The 21,720-nt window shown below is 36.1% G+C and overlaps 1 protein-coding gene across 1 annotated transcript in view; it reads right to left on the reverse strand.

The window, feature by feature from the left end:
- The window catches only part of SLC39A12 (solute carrier family 39 member 12), a 35,045-nt gene extending 13,627 nt beyond the window's left edge, over nucleotides 1-21,418 (reverse strand). The window contains 12 exon segments of the mRNA XM_040549129.1: nucleotides 701-768; nucleotides 771-852; nucleotides 2,132-2,238; nucleotides 2,241-2,303; nucleotides 4,971-5,030; nucleotides 5,033-5,141; nucleotides 9,640-9,731; nucleotides 9,734-9,841; nucleotides 11,975-12,182; nucleotides 15,567-15,845; nucleotides 19,814-20,166; nucleotides 21,290-21,418. Of these exon segments, the coding sequence (XP_040405063.1) occupies nucleotides 701-768; nucleotides 771-852; nucleotides 2,132-2,238; nucleotides 2,241-2,303; nucleotides 4,971-5,030; nucleotides 5,033-5,141; nucleotides 9,640-9,731; nucleotides 9,734-9,841; nucleotides 11,975-12,182; nucleotides 15,567-15,845; nucleotides 19,814-20,083 (1,446 nt within the window). The 5' untranslated portion in view covers nucleotides 20,084-20,166; nucleotides 21,290-21,418.
- Between the last annotated feature and the right edge of the window lie 302 nt (nucleotides 21,419-21,720).

Below are 21,720 nucleotides of genomic sequence, written 5' to 3' on the forward strand. Positions count from 1 at the left end.
TATTAAATATCTAAATCAGGCCAGTCATTAAACACTCTCTGTAAACAAAACGAGCAAAGGCTTAGCCTTCTTAAGAGACATTAAGATAGTCTCCCATGCTGAGAAACTTAACGAGCCATCACACAGTGTTACATTATCCTTGTGCATAGTTATATTTTCAGACATCAGCCACACTGAAATAAAATAACAGAATTACCATAAGCATGGAACTGAGCAGGGAGGTATTATTAATGATTGTGTTCTACTGACCACAACATTTATATTGGATTCTCAAAAACATTGGGATAGAGGTCAAAAACCATTTGGAAAATTTAAGATATCATTCTTTAAAGCATCTTGTGCTTCCATCTATGTCTTTCTCCTCTTCAAACCTAGACTAGAGTAAATGATCGTTACTGTTTCATATGGACATAGAGTCTTCTCCTGTTCCACTGCTAGCCATAAGGTATGCTTACAGAACACATTCAATTAACGGTTTCTTTTTTGAGTTACAAATATATGGAGCACATTCATGGAGCATAAAAATCTATGGAGCAAAGCAAAATAGAAATTGAAGGTCAGTCCGGTAGGAATAGTTTAGAAAGCTTCATTTCACTCATACAAGTGATAATTGCTTTCCACAGTCATCTTAACACTTTGCAAACTGTGGAATCTCTAAATGGAAAAGATTTGTAAAAGGATAAAATGTACAAAACTATACCTGATCACGTGGTGTTACCAAAAGAAAGAAACACTTTTCTATCAGAAAAAATCCATGAATTCCTCCATTATTCCCAAAAGTTTCCATATATATTCTTTCCCCTCATAGAAATGTTCTACCTCTTGTACTTCATGTTTATGCAAACCAAGAGTCTAAAAAAAGAGATAAAGTAAAACATTTAAAATCAAAGTGCTTTTCCTACAATAATGATCATGTGTTAATTCAATTTCTTCCCCAAATTTTCCACCTCTTTAAATTGGCTTTGAGCTAATCAGCTGAATAGTAGGTGGATTAAATGAATTATCATGAGCTTCTACTACACTTCATCATCTTTCAGTGCTGAAAGCTGTTATTTTCAGAAACAGTTTTATGAAATTGTCTTTTATACATTTTTGAGTATATATTTTTGGAGTATATTGATCTTTACAGTCTAAAAAGTTACTTGCGTCGTCTTCAGATGCAAACTTCATTCTGAAAATAATCTATAAGGCTTTCTGCTGGTGAGCATGCTTCCATTTTTCCGCAGTGGAAGGGTGTAGTAGCCTTTCTTTGCATCTCTTCTGCAAGGAGGCACTTTAAAAGCTACTGGATATATCACTTTAAAATGGTGGAGACTACTTTCAAACTCAAAAGGTGTTTATTAAAGGAAATTATTTGTCTGATGTTCACTGAGAATTGCCCTCCTCCAACCACTCTCTCAGTCCATCTTCCAGAGATCATGTATAGAGTACAGAGAACATTTTGACCAGAATCTTGAGTGAAGGTGTGAAGATCTCTTTACACGACCAGCGGAAGTCTCCTTATAACAGCTGTGTCATATCAGAGGAGACTCAGTCAAAAATAAATGAATACACAATGGAAAATGTGGTTCTTTTTTTCATGCTTAGAATTTATTCTATGAATTTAGGAAAAAATTGTACCATTCATATTATACAGTTTAAGGCAGCAGTATTAACTTGGCTGAGAGCCCCTGGATCTCTGGAAGTATTTGCAGAGGGAACTGTTGATGCCTTGTAGAACATTTGAACAATTTCTCCCAAAATGTGTTAAAGAATCTCCCTCAGGAAATCATTTCATACACGTCTGGAGAACCTGACTTGCACACAACTTGTGGGTTATCTGAAAAGTTTTTTGTTTGTTTGTTTGTTTGTTTTTGTGAAAACAGATACCTTTTCTCTGTATTAATCATTTATTGAATTCTGCTTCTTACTACTTGGAATTTCTCTCTGAACTACAAATCGTAGATGTAATTTGAATGTTGATAGTTGATTCATAGATTTCATGGAAAGCTTTGTTTTTAATCAGATTAGCATTAGCCAGGTTTAAATGAAACTTTCCTCCGTGTGTGAATGTGTGTGCATGTGTGTGACTGTGTGTGTGTGTGAGTGCTTGTGGGAAGATCTTAAAAACATAAAAATGTGTATTACCTACCTGAGGAATAAGGTGTAGCAATGCATCTCCAGAAAGTGTCCCAACAGCCAAACCAACAAACAGCTGTAAAATGAGTGTATAGATTTCTTGACAGGAGTTAAATAAATGAGGGTTGTACCAAACATAGATCCAATAGTAATAAGTAAAACTGCAACAGTGCTGTAACCATATTCTGTAGGGAAAAAGAAACAAAATAAACCAAGGGCACCTTTAACCATTCAGTGTCTGTATTTGTGTTTGTATTTGAGTCTTTGTTTTGTATTTGTTTATGCTTTTGAAGCTATGTTTTGCCACCTCTGTCTACAAGCACACAGAGAAGTAAATCACTGTGCTACATCCATTCTGCTAGTCATGTGTGATACAGATGACAGAGTTGGAAGCCTAAAAAACTTTTTTTTCAGACTTTACAGGTAATACATTCTAATATCTTCAAATTTCAGGCCTTAAGAGATAAGTAGAGTGTGACTGTGCAGATTAGAGATACTTTTAAAGCAGCACAGTGAATGCTGGTCTGCATTTGTTCCCTGTCTCAACAGATTTGTGCTTGTTATCTTATGTCATCACCTGTGTATTTTTATAGTCAACACCACATTATTAACCAAACTATATTCAGTAAACAGACTGAGGCCTAAAACCTCAAATGAATGTAGGCATTTTGTTTAGGATCTAAGCATAAGACTTCTGGTCCGAATGTTGTTTACTAGTTGTTGTGAGCTTATATTCCTTTAGTTATTGCATCAGGACCAGCAACCTATTTTTCCCAGGTTACTGGGATTTTTGAAAGGTTTCTCTTATAATTCTTGAAAGTTATATGCTGCTCACATTTCCAGCCTTTTGCACAACATGAATCCTGATTAATCTGTATGGGAGTCTTATGATGGAGGTAAAACTGATGAAAAACAGACATAAAGGAACTAATGCCAAAATATTCCAAAGCGTCACTTAATGTTTCACACTTTAATAGCACTGCAAGTGCTCAGCACCTCATAAAATCAGACAGTAAATTTCACAGATTATAGTAGGTTATAGTAGGTTATAGTAGATACTCATGAAAGGTCAGGCCTTGGTGACTTATCCAAAACAGCATAGCCTGTCAGTAAAATAGAACTGAGAATAAAATTAATGAGACTATGCTCAGGTCATTAGGTCACACGTAGGTCAAACATGAAGCCCTTTGTTTGTCTGTCTCAAGCCAGAAAATCTCTGTGGTCATGGAAACCTTCCTTAACCAAACAGCATGGGGAAAAGGGCTATAGAAAGAGCTCTTACTCCTTCCACTATGTGTTTGAATAGTTCAGTTTTTCTCATCTACACAGATCTCTCACCTTTATGAGATTACTAAAATATTGGTGATTAGGCTGATAGTCTTAGAGTTGGGAGACTCTCATTCTAACTGTGAATCTGCTATGAACCTTGTATATGACCTGGATAAGTTCTTTACTTTGTCCCTTGATTCCCCATCTGAAAAACGGGCATATAAAACCAGTTAAGATTGCAAGGTGTTCAGGTAATGGGAAGAAATAACAAGAAAGAAGGACTGTCACCTTCTGGGGAGATTTAATGATTCACCCTATTTTGCACGTTTCTTACTCCTGTAACTATTCTTGGGATATACATGAATATCTTCCGTGCCCTTATCTAATCTATTTTAATTCATGCTCATAAATTCAATTAATCTGCACGCCATGGAATGATAGCTCAGCTCATTCCCATAAACTAACTAATGTGTCCAGCTTAAAGAACAGATATAATTTAGTGTTTGATAATGACGTTCCATAAGGATCATTGGCCAGCTAGGATATGAGAAAAGTTTACTAGTTCCTAATGGATCTAGTCATCTAGAGTTAGCAATGTAGGATAAAGGTTACGAAGGCACTGATTTGTAGCCCACAAAACTTTTCTAGGAGCATCAAAAGAGATGCTCTCAGTGCAGGGGATTATTGTTACTCATTCCCTGTTGCTCATCCCTGGCTCCCAAATCCCCTTCCAGAAATTAATGTTCCCTGCCATTGCACCAGCATACCTATGCATACCTAACCACTTCCCAAACTGTTACCCATTAAAAAAAAATAAATCATGATCTCAGATCAGATTCAGACTAGGGAATAGTCTGAATAGGGAATAGAGGAGAAGCTGTATCAGCAAAACTGGTATCATGATTCCTTATCCCTCGAAGCAGTGGCATGTGAGGGCTATGACTGCAACTGGAAACAATCTGTTTGATTACACACTAATTCAGTTCTTTTTCTAGTTCTATCACGCAACTTCTGCTGCCCATGTGATTGGCTTTCTTGTAGTTTTTCTTTTCACGATAGTATCCCCAAAGTTTCTCTGCTGTAAAATATCACAGTATGAAAATTCAGCAATGTTCACACAGAACTTATCTATATTAAGCAATTGCCACATCATTGTATAAAATGCCAGCTAACGTTGCATTGAAGCTATATATAAAATTAGTGTAATGATTCCAGTATAAACTTGGTGGAAATTGTGCAAAGCCACTGCCCAGCAACCCACTGATGAGGGCCTCCTATGGCTCATCTGCAGTCCTCTTTGAAATGGGAAAAAAAAAAAATCACCACCAAACACATCACACATTAAAAAAGAATTCTGTCTAATATAAAATTGAAACCTTTGGATTCCTTCATTTCTCAATATAGTGTTATTATCTGATATGTATGCTATAAAATCAGAGTGAGAAATTACAGAGAACATGGATCTCATCCTGTTTTGGTTTAGGGTTAATAACGACCAAAATCTCTCCAAAAGCTAAGCCCCTGCACCCCTTCACCTGAGTTCCAACAACACTACATATACTGATAACAACAATGTAACTCACTTTCCAAAGTTGTTGGTGGAAGCTTTGACTGCTTGGATTCTGAAAGCTGACATGAACACTTAATAGTTGCTGAATGATAGCTGGACTGATTTGCTTGAAGTGCTCCTTAGAAATGGATGAAGAACTATTTTTTAAAAATATCTTCACAAGTTCATTGGCAGAGAAACAAACCTATGTAAAAAGTATACAAAATTACTGAATATGTCACATACGTTTGCATTTAACGCTGAGGTGAAATATGCAATTGTTGAAGGACAGAGGGTTATACAACCTAGAAAAACTTGTTTTCCATATACGCTCTTCGGGTTAAATTATTTCAATAACTTCAATTGCTTCTAATTCTTCTTTTTCACAATTTAAACTTGATACTATTTTATATTTCAGATAGACCAGAATCTTTGGTATGAAGCACAATTTCTACTGAAGCCTATTAATAGCACCTGAGAATCTGACACAATAGTATCTCTAAATGTTTTATTACTGTACATGCTAACAAAAATATTTTAATGCTAACACAAATCACGTTCTTTGCTATTAGTGTAAAATTGAATGTCTTGCTCTGTATCAAGGCAGTACTGAATTTTGTCCAAGCTGCATGCTTGCATTTTTAGTAAGGTATGGGACTAAGCTGGTTTTCAAATTGTTTTAACAATGGCATATCACTTCAGGGTCAGTACACTAGATGCTACATACCCTAGATTTGATTTAAAGACTACTTAATTTTATTATGAGGCATACACGAACTTAATCTACTTTTTGTTCTTTTCATAAAGTCTCTGTCAAAATTGGAAGTTTTCTTGTGAAGATTTATTTTGAAATATTTTCATGAATTGTTTTTTCACCTACAAGTTGAAACTCCTGATTAAAACATGAGCAGTTAGCATTAAAATAGTTCCAGTGAAAATTTCTTTAAGAACTTTTAGAAAGAGGTCCAGATCAAATGTTATCTCACTTATAGGAAAAATCTTCATTTCTTAATGTCATCTATTTTGTTTCTTTCACTTAAAATTGTCTGCAACTGAGAATCAAGCAATCCCTAAATATTATTTTTCTAGTCACTGGAATTTGTAAGATGTTTAGATAATTTTTGTTTGGTTGGTTGGTTGGTGGGTTTTGTTTATTTGCTTTTAAGGACAATTATTATTTTAATATAATATATAATAATAATAATAATAATATAATAATATAAAATAATAATGTGATTATCCTTTCTTTTAAATAACCTCATTAAAAAGCACAGTCTTCCTGCCTTTGTTCATCCATTAGTAAAGTAAAATATGTCTTGTTGCTCACTAAGTTGAATGAATTGAGTACTGATACATTTAATCTGAATACCCCATTCAGATCTTCAGGTCAGTAGGTGATCTTGCTGCCCAGATTTATTCTGTCCTGCCTCCAAGCACAAGGACAGCAGGAAGAGAATTAGAGAATTCAGGAACTACTATATTAGAAGAATAGTTCAGTTTGTCTGTTCTAGATGGTTTTTGACTAAAAGTGTGCAACACCAATGAGTCATATCAACACTTGGAAGATTAGGTGATTATGAACAGCATCCCTCAAAGGTCGATACTGGTATAATTTAATGCCTTCATCAATGACCTCAGCGATGGAACAGAGTGCATCATACACACTCATGAAACCCTGTTGAGACAAGTAGTCAATATGGTGACAGGTATGGCTGCCATTCAAAAGGATCTTGACACGCTAAAGGCTGACAAGCCCTTCATGAAGATCAGCAAGGACAACCTTATGGCACCTCAAACAGAAAAAAAAAAAAAAAAAAAAAGCATCAGTAAAGGTTGGGGAAATGTAACTGTAAGGGAGCTTAACAGAAAAAGCCCCTGGGTCCTGACTGGCAACTTGAACGAGTCACCAGTGGGCCCTTGTGGCAATGAAGGCTAACTGCGTACTGGGCTGCGTTAGCAAGAGTGTAGCCAACAGGTAGCGGAGAATGATTATTGCCTTTTATGCAGCACATGTGAGTTCACATATGGACTATTCCCAGTCTAATAACCAGCAGAAGGAGAAAGATACTGGCAAATGGGGAAGGCCACCAGGACAGCCAGGGTGCGGCAGCAAGGAGAGTCTGAGGATGCTGGGTTTGTTCACTTTGCAGAAGAGATGGCGTGCAGGAGATCTTAACCTACTTAATGGGTGTTATAGGATAGATGGAGAGACAGCCTTCTCAGAGGTGTACAGCAAAAGGGTGAGAGGAAATAGGTATTAGATGCAGCAGGTGAAATTCCAATTCTTATTTAAATTTTTTTTTTAAAAAAAAAAAAAGGGTAATAAAGCACTGGTGCAGGTTTCCCAGAAACCATCTTTGGAGACATTCGGAATTCAGCTGGACATGGCCCTGTGAAACCTGATTTGACTTTGATGTTGACCCTGTTTTGAGAAGGTTAGAGGAACCTATGATCATAAATCTTCATATGATTTTATGATGACAAATTTTAAATGAAAAACCAAAATCTCACCTGGAAAATACACACACCACACATACAAATCCTTAATACTCATTTAGTAAAGTGTTCTTGTGAGTCTTGGGGCATAAGGACCTGCAGCTTTTCCAGTGACCAGCCTTTTAAGCTTTATAACATAGGGAGCAAGACATAGGGAGAGTGATAGCGAAGAAAAAAGAAAACAGAATTTGCATAGTCATATGAAAAGCTGGCTACCTGGATGGATGGATTTGGTTCCACCCCAAAATGTTTCTTTAATGAGGAATCATAAATGAATCCGCAGCTATTGTGGTATAGTTTAATGGAACTTAATATTATTGCTCTTATTAGATCTTCTACTACTTATTTGTTTTAAATGCATTTTTAAAATCTGTAGAGACAACGATGATTTAAAAAAGAAAGCAGTTACCTTTTTTTTTTGCAATGGTGTTTCAAAATATTCCTATCTAAAAATCAAATTACAGATCTTAATCTAGTTAGCAAACACAAGCTGTAAACCAGTCAATGCCTCATATGTAGCAGCATCTGTTAATCATGGAGCACAATGGCTATCACAGATATGTGCAGAAAGCAAGAGACAAAATTAGCAACAACACTGAGACAAAAAGCCTCTGATAGAATATGTCAAAGAAAATAGATATAGCTAAAAAGAAGAGGAATGGAATAAAAATAAAAGCTAGGAGTCAATAAAGAGAAGAAATTCTCTTCTGTCCAGATGTTCCTTTGTGATTTCTCAGCATCTGTACAGAGTATTTGTCTCTCAGTTTGACTCCCAAGCCTCAGATAACTCCCTTGCACAATTATCTTTCGATTTACAGTCAATCTCAGAAGTTCAAGAAATCAAAACTTGTGTTTTATAAATTCTTCTATTACTGGAGAATGATTTTGCTTCTTGTACAAATATTATTACTGATATCTGAGCTTTATAATTTAAAATTAATAGGAAATAGACTTAAAGTGGCCTTCATTTAAAGTTATTTTGAGACCCCATTAAATGATTCATGTCAGCTCATCAGCATGATTCTGTTTTGTGGTCACCTGGAATGAAATCACTATATTGAAAGGATATTTACTCCCAAATACAATAAAATTATGCAGATAAACATCTATCAGAATGGCATTTAACCAGATGCCATTTGTCTCAGTCCCACATCATAAAATGACCATTCAGCAAAAGGCAATTGCATGTCTCCAGGGAGAAGAAAAATTGCCTTTGAGTTAAGCTAAAGTGTGAAGAGTGAAAAACAATGGAAACATATTCTTTGCAGCATATATTTCAAATGTATACTTCAAAATAATACAGAGCTTATACTTTGAAGTCTCCCATTTCTGTCTAAGGAATGTCTTTCAGTCTAAAGGATGGAAATAAATTACCATCTTAATCACTGTTATAAACAACAATTATTTATTATTTAATTTTAGGATAAGGATGATGTCATCTGTAATGAACCACTGTCCTTCAAACTCCTCAAAGAGGGTACTGGCTGGCAGCTAAAGTTCTGTCTTACAGACTTCACACATTTTCTAAAGGGGGCTTCTGGACACCATAGGTGGATAACAAAAGTGTTTGGAAATATACTTCAGTTTACAAAAGCCTTTTTTAAAAAAAAGTCATATAGAACCAGGGAGGTTTAGGCTGGATATTAGGAAAAACTTCTTTACTGAAAGGGTTGTTAGGCTTTGGAATAGGCTGCCCAGGGAAGTGGTTGAGTCACCATCCCTGGAGGTCTTTAAAAGATTTTAGAGACCTTAGTGATATGGTTTAGTAGAGGATTTGTTAGTGTTAGGTCAGAGGTTGGACTAGGTGATCTTGGAGGTCTCTTCCAACCTAGATGATTCTGTGATTCTGTGATATATTTCACTTAGTACATAACCAATTTTCTTTCTACAAAGGGGCCCTATAAATTCTGAGACATAAAAATGAAAAGATATGTGAAAACGTTGAAGCCACACTCCTCTGTCTTGAAGATGATTCTGTGTAATACTGATCATTCTCTTAGCCCCTCCCAACAGTTTACAGCTTATGTTCATTACATACTCCAGTCATAAAGATCTTCTGCCTATTAATATTTAAACAAATATAAATAATTAAAAATAAAATTTGGTATCTATGTGACTTTCTGAAATTCATAATTAAAAAAAAAAAAATCTTGAACTTTTACCACTGAAATTATGTGATTACTATAAAAACATAAAAATAAAATAACCTGATCCCAGTCTGTGTTACTTTCGTGATCTTCAGAATAACCTTTCAGGTAGTCTTCTTTTGTATAATTTTCTTTGACTGAAATATTCTGGTTCCAGTATCTCTATCTGTCATACTATAATGTCTTCTTTTGTGACTGTGGAATTGTCCATTTACAGTGCAGGTCTTTCTGGCTGTAAGCACATTCAGGAGTTGTTCTAGATCTGGTTATTTATCAAAAAAAAAACAAAAAACAAAAAACAAGAAAAAAACAGGAAATGTTATTATGGGAAAATACACATTTAAACAGACAAAACCTAACATAGTTGTTAAAATTTTGTTAATATTAATTCGATTCCTCATTCTAATATTTTTCTCTCCTCACTTTGGTACTGCATGTAATTTCAGTTTAACACCTCTAGAAGTTCAAGCCACTACATATTCAGCATTTCCTTCTTTGCAGTACCACACCGATAATATTTTGCCTATGGCTATCTCAGGGGAAAAGAGATGTGACTGAAAGGCAGTTCATATTCCTCTACAAAAAACATAACTGAGTGCAATGGATGTGTCTGCTAATGAAATGCTTAGTTTTATGAGGAGCGTGATCCATCATTCCTTGTTTTTCCCTTCCATTATTTTCAGTCTGGTTACTTTCCTTCCGCCCTTAATTTTCAAGATGAAGTCATTATGATTGTTTCTGTAAATCCATGTTTGTCCATTAAGAACATAAGCAGTCCACAAAATTTCAAAGGAATTTAGATCAATGAGATTAAAAATGTTTCTATGTGATAATCCTCTATTTTTTAATGTTATTATTCAGAAAGAGCAAATGATATAATCTTAATAGTAAATCTTATAAAAAGGCTTGTGCTCAGTTATCTGTCTACTTTCTTTGTCTTAAACAAACAGTTCTGAACACAGCTCAAGCTACATTTGTTTTCTAAATTTAGTCAACTCTAATTTGTTGTTTTTTTTTTTTTTCCCATGCTGCCAATTTCTTGCTTTTTCCTCCAGTTTCTATTATGAATTTAAATAAATTTAAAGGAACAATTTAATTAACTTAGGCTTAAAATACTTACACAGTAACAAACCAGTTAAGTACTTTTCAGCTTCTCTGAATGACATTCTAACTCTACTAACCATAAAGGAAGTCTTTCTATTGTCTTCACTGGGGACTGGATTTTACCATATATAGCTATTTAGAAGCACTGTACCCAGCTGGCTCCATCCTTTCTTGTGAGTCAACTATTTTATAAGATCTACATTGGCAATTTTAAAGGAATGGTTTTGCTGCAAAACTAGTTTATGCAAATGCAATCTAGGTTTAGGACTGAGGACTTTGCTCTTTGCTTTATGATTTACTTATGTGATTCAGTATAGTTCTTTGCACTCTAAGAGTGGTAAAACATGTTTACCTATGCTTAATTCAACTTTTTAAGCTGTTTTAACACTTATTTAATGTAACTTTTAAAAAATGCTTTGAATATCTTCAGTGTTGCTTTTAGCAATTACCACAAAGAAAAGTAGGTATCTTATAATAGCCTTCTAAATCTATAGTAGGCCCGAGTTGATGGTTTAGCTTTTTAAACTGCTAAGCATCCAGAATCTTTTACAGGACTTAGTAGCAGCTACTGAGAGCTCAATGCTTCTATTATTTTATTTTATTTTATTTTATTGGACCACTTAGAAATTTCAAATGCATCTATTTATTTATGGTCAAGTAGCATTTCTAATATGTCTAGCAATAGAACTCCTGAAGAAAATGGGTCCTCACATCAGAAGGCAGGTAGGGAAACACAACCATAAAGATGTTTTAAGTTACAGTAGGCAGATATCAGAGATATGTATATCAGGCGGATATATATTTGCTCAAAGAAGAGTGGACTGCATCTACTACTTCTCTTCTGGGGGTATGTCTGCGGTGAAGTGTGAGGGACTAAAGTGCCTAATCTGGCTACCATACATGAATTATCCCCTCTACCACAAGATTAATCTTGTGATATAGTTACAGTAGCATAATGAACTGCATAAAAAGCAATGTAAATGAAGCCTCAGCAAACTCTGCCCTCACAGCTAGACTGCCACCCTCGGAGTTCGGACTACACTGAGAAACTAACTCATAATTCAGATGACAGTACTTACTTAATAACCACAGTAACAATATTTTATACCTCCCAGAGAATTATCAAAGAGCTTATTTTCTAAATTTAGATGGGTCTACTTAACAGCTATAAAATGAAATGGCATTTGATGAAAAGGCTAAAATGAAGTGCAGAAAGTCCTTTAGGCATTTAAACATAGTTTACATAATATGTGTGTTGCGAAAGGCACCTAAAGATGAATAAATAGCTTACCTGTCACTTGAAGCTCAGTGGTACTGTTTAAAGAATTGAAAATGTATTTCATAAAAAATTCTGGAGAGGGCAAACTTGCTTTCCCCATACAGACTCCTTGGAGAGCCAGAGTAATGATTAAAGCAGCCAGGCGTGGAAGAGTGTTTTCATCAGCACCATCTCTGTCCATTATATCAGCATTTTTCTGCAGAGTACTCACATCAACACACTGAAATCAGGACAAAACAGCATGAAGACAGCCCTGGTCACCTCCATTTAAATAATAAGAGTGACAGGAGAAGAAACCGGAGAGAACATTTTCACTAGCAGCCAGGGTAACAAACAAACAAGCAAACAAAAAAAAAACTAAGATTAAAGCTGAAGTTGACAGCAGGACAGCAAATAAGAAACAGAGAACAGTTTCAGGAGAATGGGGATAAAGTAAAAAAATAAAAAATATTATATGAGGGAGAAGATAGCCCATCATTCAGGTTGTTTTTCTTTAGCAGTATTTTCATGTTGTTTCTGCTATTCCTATGTCATCCTCAATTGCTTCCACAACTAACTCCAGAAATTGGCGGGAAAGGGAGAAATTTTTGTTGAGGTATAAGTCATTTACTCAAAAAAGTAATTTCAACTCTATATCAGACTTCAGAAAGAATTTTCTTAGTGATTTTCATTCCCTATTTATTAAATGAAATCAATAATTTGTTATGGGGCACTTATCTAGGGTGATATGGAAAACCATTATTCTGCAGATAAAAGGTGATTTCCCTGCTGTGTGATCAAAGAGGTGCAGTAGACAGTCATATACAACACCTATGTGGGTGGGTGTGTGCAGGTCTGAAGTGAGGGAGCAGGCTACAGCTCTCTTATTTACCTGGAAATGTATCCCTGTTTTCCTCTATCTCTGCCTTTCTTGTTTACTTTCACTGCAAATGCTTTGGGTTTGAGAGAAACAACAACAAAAATGGAGTGAAAATTATAAAAGATGATTTACCTTTTTCCATATAAATTAAACTGAAGAGTCAACTAAATGAGCCAATACAGTGTTCATTTATTTTACATATACCCATCTGTCTATATATATGCCTTAAACACTGTGGAGAGGAGGCTAGCATTTTTTTCCTGTCCTTCCATTACACATTTTAATTTCCAGAACCTGAAATTTCATCTCTCATTTGAAATTTTCACCTTGGCATGGTTGAGAAGTGGGCCTGTGCAAACCTCATGAGGTTCAACAAGGCCAAGTGCAAGGTCCTACACCTGGGTTGGGGCAATCCCAATCACAAATACTGGCTGGCTGGAGAATGGATTGAAAGCAGCCCTGATGAGAAGGATCTGGGGATGTTGGTTGATGAAAAGCTCGACATGAGCTGGCAATGTGCGCTTGAAGCCCGGAAAGCCAAATGTGTGCTGGGCTGCATCAAAAGCAGCATGGCCACTTTTGGGCGAGGGACGGGATTTTGCCCCTCTGCTCTGCTCTTGTGAGACCCCACCTGGAGTGCTGCATTCAGCCCTGGGGTCCCCAGCATAAGGACATGGAGCTGTTAGAGTGAGTCCAGAGGACGGCCATGAGGATGATCAGAGGGCTCGAGCACCTCTCCTATGAACACAGGATGAGGGAGTTAGGGATGTTTGGCCTGGAGAAGAAAAAGCTCCGGGGAGACCTTATAGCAGCCTTCCAGTACCTAACGGGGGCCTACAGGAAAGCTGGGGAGGGACTCTTTGTCATGGAGTGTAGGGATAGGACAAGGAGTAGTGGTTTTAAACTAAAAGAGGGGAGATTTAGATTAGATATAAAGAAAAATCTTCACTCAGGGGGTGGTGAGGCACTGGCACAAGCTGCCCAGAGAAGCTGTGGGTGCCCCATCCCTGGAGGTGTTCAAGGCCAGGCTGGATGTGGCTTTGAGCAACCTGGTCTGGTGGGAAGTGTCTCGGCCCATGGCAGGGGTTGGAACTGGGTGATCTTTAAGGTCCCTTCCAACCCAAACCATGACTCTATGATAAATAATATTAGCTGTTATGACTGAGGATATTTTCTGTGAAGACAAAAACATATAAAGAGGCTCTAAAAATGCCTTTCTTCTATCACTGTCTTACATCATTGGCCTTTCCCATTACACAAGTGTTGTGATTCTAAGCATTAGACAGCCTATAATGTTTTGAGTACCTTTCATTAAAACAAAAAACAAACAAACAAACTCTTCCCCCTTCCCTCCTCCCCCCCCCCCCCCCCCCCCCCCTTTACCCTCATGCCAGTGAGTGGTAAAGTCTCAGATACAGAAGAGACTTAATAATTGAATATACTGCCAGCACAAACAACAGACCACACAGTAAAGCACTTTATGGATTGTTGTTCTATCTTGACATGCCAAATACCCACCAATGTCTCTTTACAGTTGCCCAGATACCATTGGATTTTTTTGGGAAATCAGCACGTTCACCAAGACTTAGAACCAAAAGTACGGATCAATGAATAATTTATGATGGGAAACGATTACACAAAGAACACAGAAAAAGGGACCGGAGGCCTTCAGCATCCTGCTGCACAGCTAAGACTCCTCACCATCTTCCGCTCACATAAGAAACTCCTACTACAGTATGACATATATTAAAATTCAATGAAAAAAAAAAAAAAATAAATTCAAAGTTTGCAATTTTAATTTCCAAATTTAACTATATATCATGATCAGATCTAAGGGGCTTCTCACAGCAGGTCAACTTGTACTTTAAGAGTTATCTAATCAGGCAAAACCTTATTTATTGCCCTTTACAAAGAAAACAGTTTTTTTTTTAGATTGTGAAATCATGAATATTCTTATTATTTTATAGGTCCTCCTTGAGATAAGGAATAATAAATAGTGTTGAGAAAACTTGGTGCCTGTTTCCTGACTTTGAAAGGATGTTTTCATTTTAATATACTCAATAAACTACTTTAAAAAATAAAATAAAATAAAATAAAAATAAAAATTAACATTTAAGCTTATCTGTATCAGTCTTTCTGCAAGGCATATTCATTCTTGCAGATAATTAGATGTGTCCCAACTAAAGGAGGCCATAAGATCTTTGGACAGATTCCTCATTCCACCTTACTTTGGATGGACATGGAAGTAAAGGTTCTGGCAAGGATCGCATCACAGCAGACTGATTTATCATTTTTGTTATACTGCAAGACCAGTTTTAGAACTGCTCTGGTTTATACCATTTAGGTACAATCATTGGTAACATACCTATGCTGGCAAATACAACAGGTAAGAAAGCATTTCTGTCCTTGAGGCCAAGTGCAAGATTTTGCATCTATGCAGCTACACTCTTTATAGCTGCCTTAAGCGAAGCAATTGTTTCTAAATTATCTACTGGGAATGGTCCCTAACATGATACTTCCCTAACCACTTCTCAGCAGAATCTGTGGAAGTGTTAGGTAGCACATGACAAAAGCAAGTCAAGAAGGCTAGAATTGAGCAACACGTACAACAAAAGACCAACATTTAGCCTGTGATCTCACACTGCTATTTACCAGTAGTCTGGAGAGCCATCATATAGACCTGACATCTGAACTAGCTTACAGGCTTATCAGTAGCAAATATGAAGTTATTTTAAATTTCTTTACCTGGGTTTCAGGAGTTTTAAAATGTAGCTTTACTGCAGCTAACGTATCTTCTGTTTCATTCCGTGAAAAATAATAACAGTCTTCATCATGCCTTAAACTGAGCATACTCTGTAGGTAAAACTTATAATCCTTATTACTCAAGCTGACTTCTGAAGAACACACATCTTTATGATGAAGAATGTAGAGGAGAATAAGAGAAATTCTCTCAAATACTTCTTCACTGAGATGGTCTTCTAAGCCTCCACCAGCTATTAGTAACACAGCATCTGGTTCGAGGCACTGCAAAAAAAAAAAATAATAAATGGAAATTCAATTCAAGTAACACATTGCCAGTCATCTGCAAATTTGATTAGTGAGGGTAATAGGAATTCATCTCTTAAATATAAGGGATCAAACCTAAGACTATGCAGATGCAGGTTGATGGATTTACAGTAGGAGGGCATGTGTAAGTCATTGCAGTTCTGTTGCTGCAAGATCATGCCTTGTGTCTTTTTCCAGAGCCCCTTCTATTTTTAAGAAACATTAAGCATCCAAGGGATTTAAGATTTACTACAAAACAGAAAGAATTCTGATCAAAACTTCACTGTGGAGAATTGAAAGTCTTCTACTGGCTTCAACAGATTTTACTCCTGGTTATAAATATATTAGATAAGGTCTACTGCTTAATCATATTTTCACCTCTGCATGCTGTATGTGTTTCTGTTATGAGAGAAGGACCATATCTGCGCTGTAGTTAATTCAAGGTATGTGAACAGTTACATCATATTCAGTGCACTGTTAAGAGACTTAACTGATCTACAATCATATCTATATCTTTATTTTTTCTCAGTGAATCCTGATAATTGGAACAATTCAGCTCATTGCAGAAAGTCATCTCAACATCATTTAGTCCTCTAAACGGATTTCAAGAAGGACTGAACTGATACACTCACTCTATGCAGGCTTTCTATCTGAGCAGTCATAGATTCAAAATATAATTATATGTAAAACTCCATTGTTCTTGATGCAACAACATTTTTCCAGAAATTTTTGCCAGCTCAAACTAAAGTTAGTCTTTAAAACTAGGCCAGAAGACCAATAGGGCTCTAAGTCAGGCTACAGAAAATAAGATAGTGAATTCCAGAATAAAGAGTCTTTCTTGAAGAGGTCCTGTAACTATTGTCATTCATTCTGTAGCTAACTTATTTATTTATTTTTCCCAACTGTCTCTTTCCAGCCATTTTATAGCCATGCCAGCTAATCTCAACCACTGTGGCAGAGCAGACAGACTGTACGTTTGTGAGAAGACACTACAACAAGTGAAGGTACCACAGAAGGACCATAATTACACTCAAATAAATTCATGAGTCCTAGACAGAACCCATTTTGTCAGACTAAATTGTTTATGGCTACAAGCATGATGTGTTCAGCAGTGTGGCTCACCTTGTATGTTAGTTCATTTTCCTACACAGAAGCAGAGTAGAATCAAACACACATTGTCGTGTTCAGAAGCCAATGTTCCCTGGAGGAATTGAGAGAGCTGCCACATTTTAATAGAAATAATTCCAGCAAAAATTGTCACAAATAATCTAAAAAAAGAGAACTGTGGATGGTAATCTCCAAATTAAATATTTATACTCATAAGTAAGATAGATTAAAATATGTTCCACTGTGCCCTGCCTAAATTGTTTATCAAGATCTAGAAGTTGAACTTTTTCAAGTATATGTCTCTAAACATTAGTATTTGGGCTAGGAGAAAAAGCTATTCTGTTTTCTGTCTGTAAAGACCTCAAGTTAGTTAACTAACCTTTTCAAATACCCAACAGTAGTAGAGTAAATATCCTGCATGTAGTGGAAAGATTTTCAAAGGTTTCTATAACATTTCAAAACCCAGTAGGGATAAAGTTTAATAAAGCAAGGCTTTTGTTTGCTCTTGCAAGGAACATAACTGAAAAGGAAATTGCTTATTAGAAGGAATCTGGTGCATTGTAAAAGATGCTGTTATTCCATAGTATATGGTCAGCCCATAAAAGGTAATTGTTAAGGAGATATCAGGAGAAAATAAATCGGTTCATCACATCTAATTTTGCTGTCAGAAATATTTTATAGGCGTAACCTCCTCCTGCATGGTCTTGGTTTAGAAAAACTTATTTGCCAAAAAAAAAAAAAAAAAAAAAGAGCCCAACTTTGAAACTGGGAACCATGAGCTGACTTTCTTTGTTTGAGACCAGAATTTATTAACAAAAAGCAAAAACAAAAACAAAAAAACAACAAACAAACAACAACAAAAAAACACCTTACAATTGCAGGAATATATGCCCTTTGTGTGCTTAGGAGATAAAGGATTGTTACATGCTCAAGAGCTGTCAGCCCCTATCCAAAGGGTCTTGGGAGCCAATATGTAACGACAAGACAGAAAAGGGTCTAAAAAGTGTTAAACTTCATTAATTTTAAATATCCATTGGAGACATCATTAAAAAGAAAAAAAAATCTAAACCCAAAGTCATCCGGTATGACGAGGATCCTGGATTTAGAAGGGAAAGTATAGTCTGAAATCAATTAGTTATTCCCAACAAGCATGAGAAAGAAAATGCCAACGTGAGGTGGGGTATTCTGTTTCAAATTTTGGAGATCTTGAAAGACAGGACTTCTCACACAGCTTTTGCTATCTTGGCTTACCCAATGTTGTTAAATCATATTGGAAGACTTCAACACAGCTCCGTGTGGGTTGCATGTGACTGAAGATTCCATCTCTCTCTCATGGTTTTTCTATTGTGAACTGTGTTCATGTGGCACTGCGGGATGTGTGCAGTATTACTGATACATCCAACACAGAAGTACTGGAAATGGTGAAATTTTTCATGTTTTTGCCACACAAATTTTCCAAGATGAAGCCTAAAGAGCAGGGAAGTCCTAACCAAAGTAATCCCCAGAAAAGTTTCACTTCGATTTCTTCCATTCAAGGACACAGTGGTTATGCTCTCCACAAAAATCACAAATAGAAGAAAATCTATGGCAATCCAAAGAAGCAATACAAAGAGGGAGAACAAGAAAGCCTAGACCCCTGTTTTGTGAAGTTTAGAGACATCTATATCCATTACCACTTAATACTTTCTCAGATTTTGATCTGGGTCCATATTTATGTAAACTGAGGAAAAGCTCTTGCATCATTTCTTTTATAACAAATACCCATAGGGAATAACTGACACCTACATTGTTTATGTATGAAATTTCACATTGGAGCTCATATAAAAAGGAGAACATTTGAAAGAAGAGACAATTAAGTGAGTAGTTGTCTTCTGCACAGGAGAAAAATATCTCCATTTCATCGGCTTGGCTGATTGCCAAGAATAGTATATTCTCAAAGCAATCACTTTTATGAGCATCCTTGTAATTCTGATGTAAAGAGACAGTCAGCTGTATGTAGGTCACTGAACCAAGCCAGAGCTAGAGTAGAGTAATGTTAATCAAAGCCATGACTGACCAAGCCCTTTGTACTTCCTTTCAGTTAAGTCGCTCACTTGTCACTGTCTCCCTCCTACCAGAACCTATGATCTTATTACTTTTGTTCCTTTTCTTGTTCAAATGTTCAAATGTTCAATGTTCAAATCAGGAATCCGTTCTGAAAATAGTCTCAATTCAACTAGACAGCCAAACGTTCTGTGAAACTGTACCTTGGACTATTTCCAGTTTCAATTTGGATTTTCAGATTCATTGTTCTGTCTTTGATTTTCCTTGACCTGAACTGCTTACCAAAACCTCCCCTGAATCTTCAACATTTCAGTGAATTGGCAGATGAATCTGTGAAAATCCTGTCTGGGTTTTATTTTTATGAACTAAATCTACAACAACAACAGAAAGTGACAGAACTGGTGCCCAGTTTTTACCTATGTCTTTCCACAGTGGAAATCTGTACCCCAAATTCAAGCTCATGACTTTATATTTAGATAAGAGTTAAAATAGAAAACCTTTGCTGGAAAATAAAGACTTGAAAACTTTAAAGGAAAATTATTACTGTTATGTGACTGAACCATGGGCTTTTTAAGGCATACTTGTCGTGTCTGGAATATCTCCTCTTTACAAGATCAAACAATTAACATTAATAATTTACAATGAAACAATTAAAATGGGGACTATCAATTTTTGGCTGCAACAATGAGTCTTTTACATGTTTAGGTTTTGTATTTAGGAGGGTTTCACTCTAATAAAGAATTTTAGAACTCACTGACGATCCTGTAAAGATATCCCTCATTAATTGAAGCACTAACCAGATTACAATCCTCTTGCATGCCATAAATCCGCTGTGGGCACTCAGCTCTCTCCAGTAACATTTTGATCAGTTCTCGTGAGTGGTTCATGTGGAGCTCAGTGTTGTCAGCTGAAAGAACGCGTAAAACTTCCATCAGATAGCCTCGGCTGGGAGCATAGCTGCCATCCTGCCCATGCTCTTTCCCAAGCTGTCCTTCAGCAATGAGCACGCTGAATATGAAAGCAGAACATACCACCCCAAGAGCTGGATGCTTGGTCAGAGAACACATCTCCTCTTCCTGCAGTGCGTGATATGCACTGAATGTTGGACTGTTGTTTGCACTTCACAGCTTAAACTTGAAACCTGAGGAATCTGAATAGTAAAGGGGAAAAAAACCCCAACCCCTTAATTAGTGTGAATGCAATATGTTTGAAAGGATTTATTAATTGGTTGGCTAAGCTGATTTGCAGTGACAAGCTGTTTTTGAACAACAGGGAGCCTGTAAGGGCTTTGCAGCCTGGAACAGCAGGAAACTAAGACAACCATGGCCTTAAAATTTCTGTAGAATTACCAATAAGAGGTTGACTCAAATTGCCCTTCCCTCCTCATAAAAGTGAAGTGTGTGGTTTTCATTTCACTGTTATGTTATTGCATTCACCAATAATCCTCTTCAGTAAGAACAGGAAAATACTGTAGCTTTCACTTTCATTCCGTTATGAAATAGGTTTTTAATAGCAAAATAGCTGTAAATAAAGATTACTAGTCTAATTCTGATACAACTTCATAGTAATTATATTACAAAGCAGCGATATAGAGCAGGTTTTATTTTCAAAACACTTTATCAACGTTACCAAACTCCAGCTGTACAACACAAAACAAGAATGAACAGGATGTACTTAAAGGTTAGTGCTATTTTATGGTCAGAGGAAAGTTTCAAGACTGACGTCGTAATTTCATTCATAGAACTCAGTGAACAAACAAGAAAAACACATCAGAAGCAACAAGTTCAACTTTTTAAAACTCTAGATACAAAAGACATTTTGTACTGTAAATCTGTCTTGACACTATCTTTCCTAATATATCATTACCTTTGCTTTAATAATAATCTATCCCAATATGGAAGAAACATAAAAAGAGTTTCACTTCTGTTCTCCACAAAGACATTTTCACTCTCTTGATGCTGGCAGCAATATACATTTGCAGATGATAGTGCACATGTGTTAAACAGCCACACACACGATCAGCATCTTTTAAATACAATACAACACGTGTGCTTTATTTTAAAGGAAACTCTGCTAAATCAGTATTTAAAAAGAAAAAAAAAACTGCTGAATTCAAACCGGCATTAACTCACTAACTAAAGGTTAGTATATTTTAGACGCTAGGAAATCTTTTGATATATTCATATTTAGTTATAGTTATATTTACTGTTAGCATTTATGAATACGTATCATTGTTATGGGGATACATTGATTTCTAAACATTATTTCCTTACCTTCTGAAGGGAAAAAGAATGCTTGTGTATCTAGCTTTGTGGCCTTTTGAATCCTCAGAAGTATTTAGCTGCTGGAAGTCCAATGTTTTTAAAATTCTTGATGGCGCTCTGGAAGCTGGAGAGGATTAGTTTATTGCTGCCTTGAAAAGTTTTCAGTTGCTATGGAGAGAGCTGCTCTTAAGGTAACAATGGAGGTGGATAGGAATTAGTACATGTTCTTCTTGGCAAGTTCTAAGCATCACAGTATTTCACATACTTTGGTAGTTATCAGTTTATGTAAACAGTCCCTGCTTTATTGTAGCAAACAAGATGTATAAAATATATTGAAGAATCTTTCATTACAATGAATAATACATGCAAGCACCCTAGCTGTTCTCTATTTTACCACATTATCGGTGCAATTTCATAATGCACCTGAATTTCTTCTTCAA

This window comes from Cygnus olor, chromosome 2 (genome assembly GCF_009769625.2).
Source record: "Cygnus olor isolate bCygOlo1 chromosome 2, bCygOlo1.pri.v2, whole genome shotgun sequence".
NCBI classification, from domain to species: Eukaryota; Metazoa; Chordata; class Aves; order Anseriformes; family Anatidae; genus Cygnus; species Cygnus olor.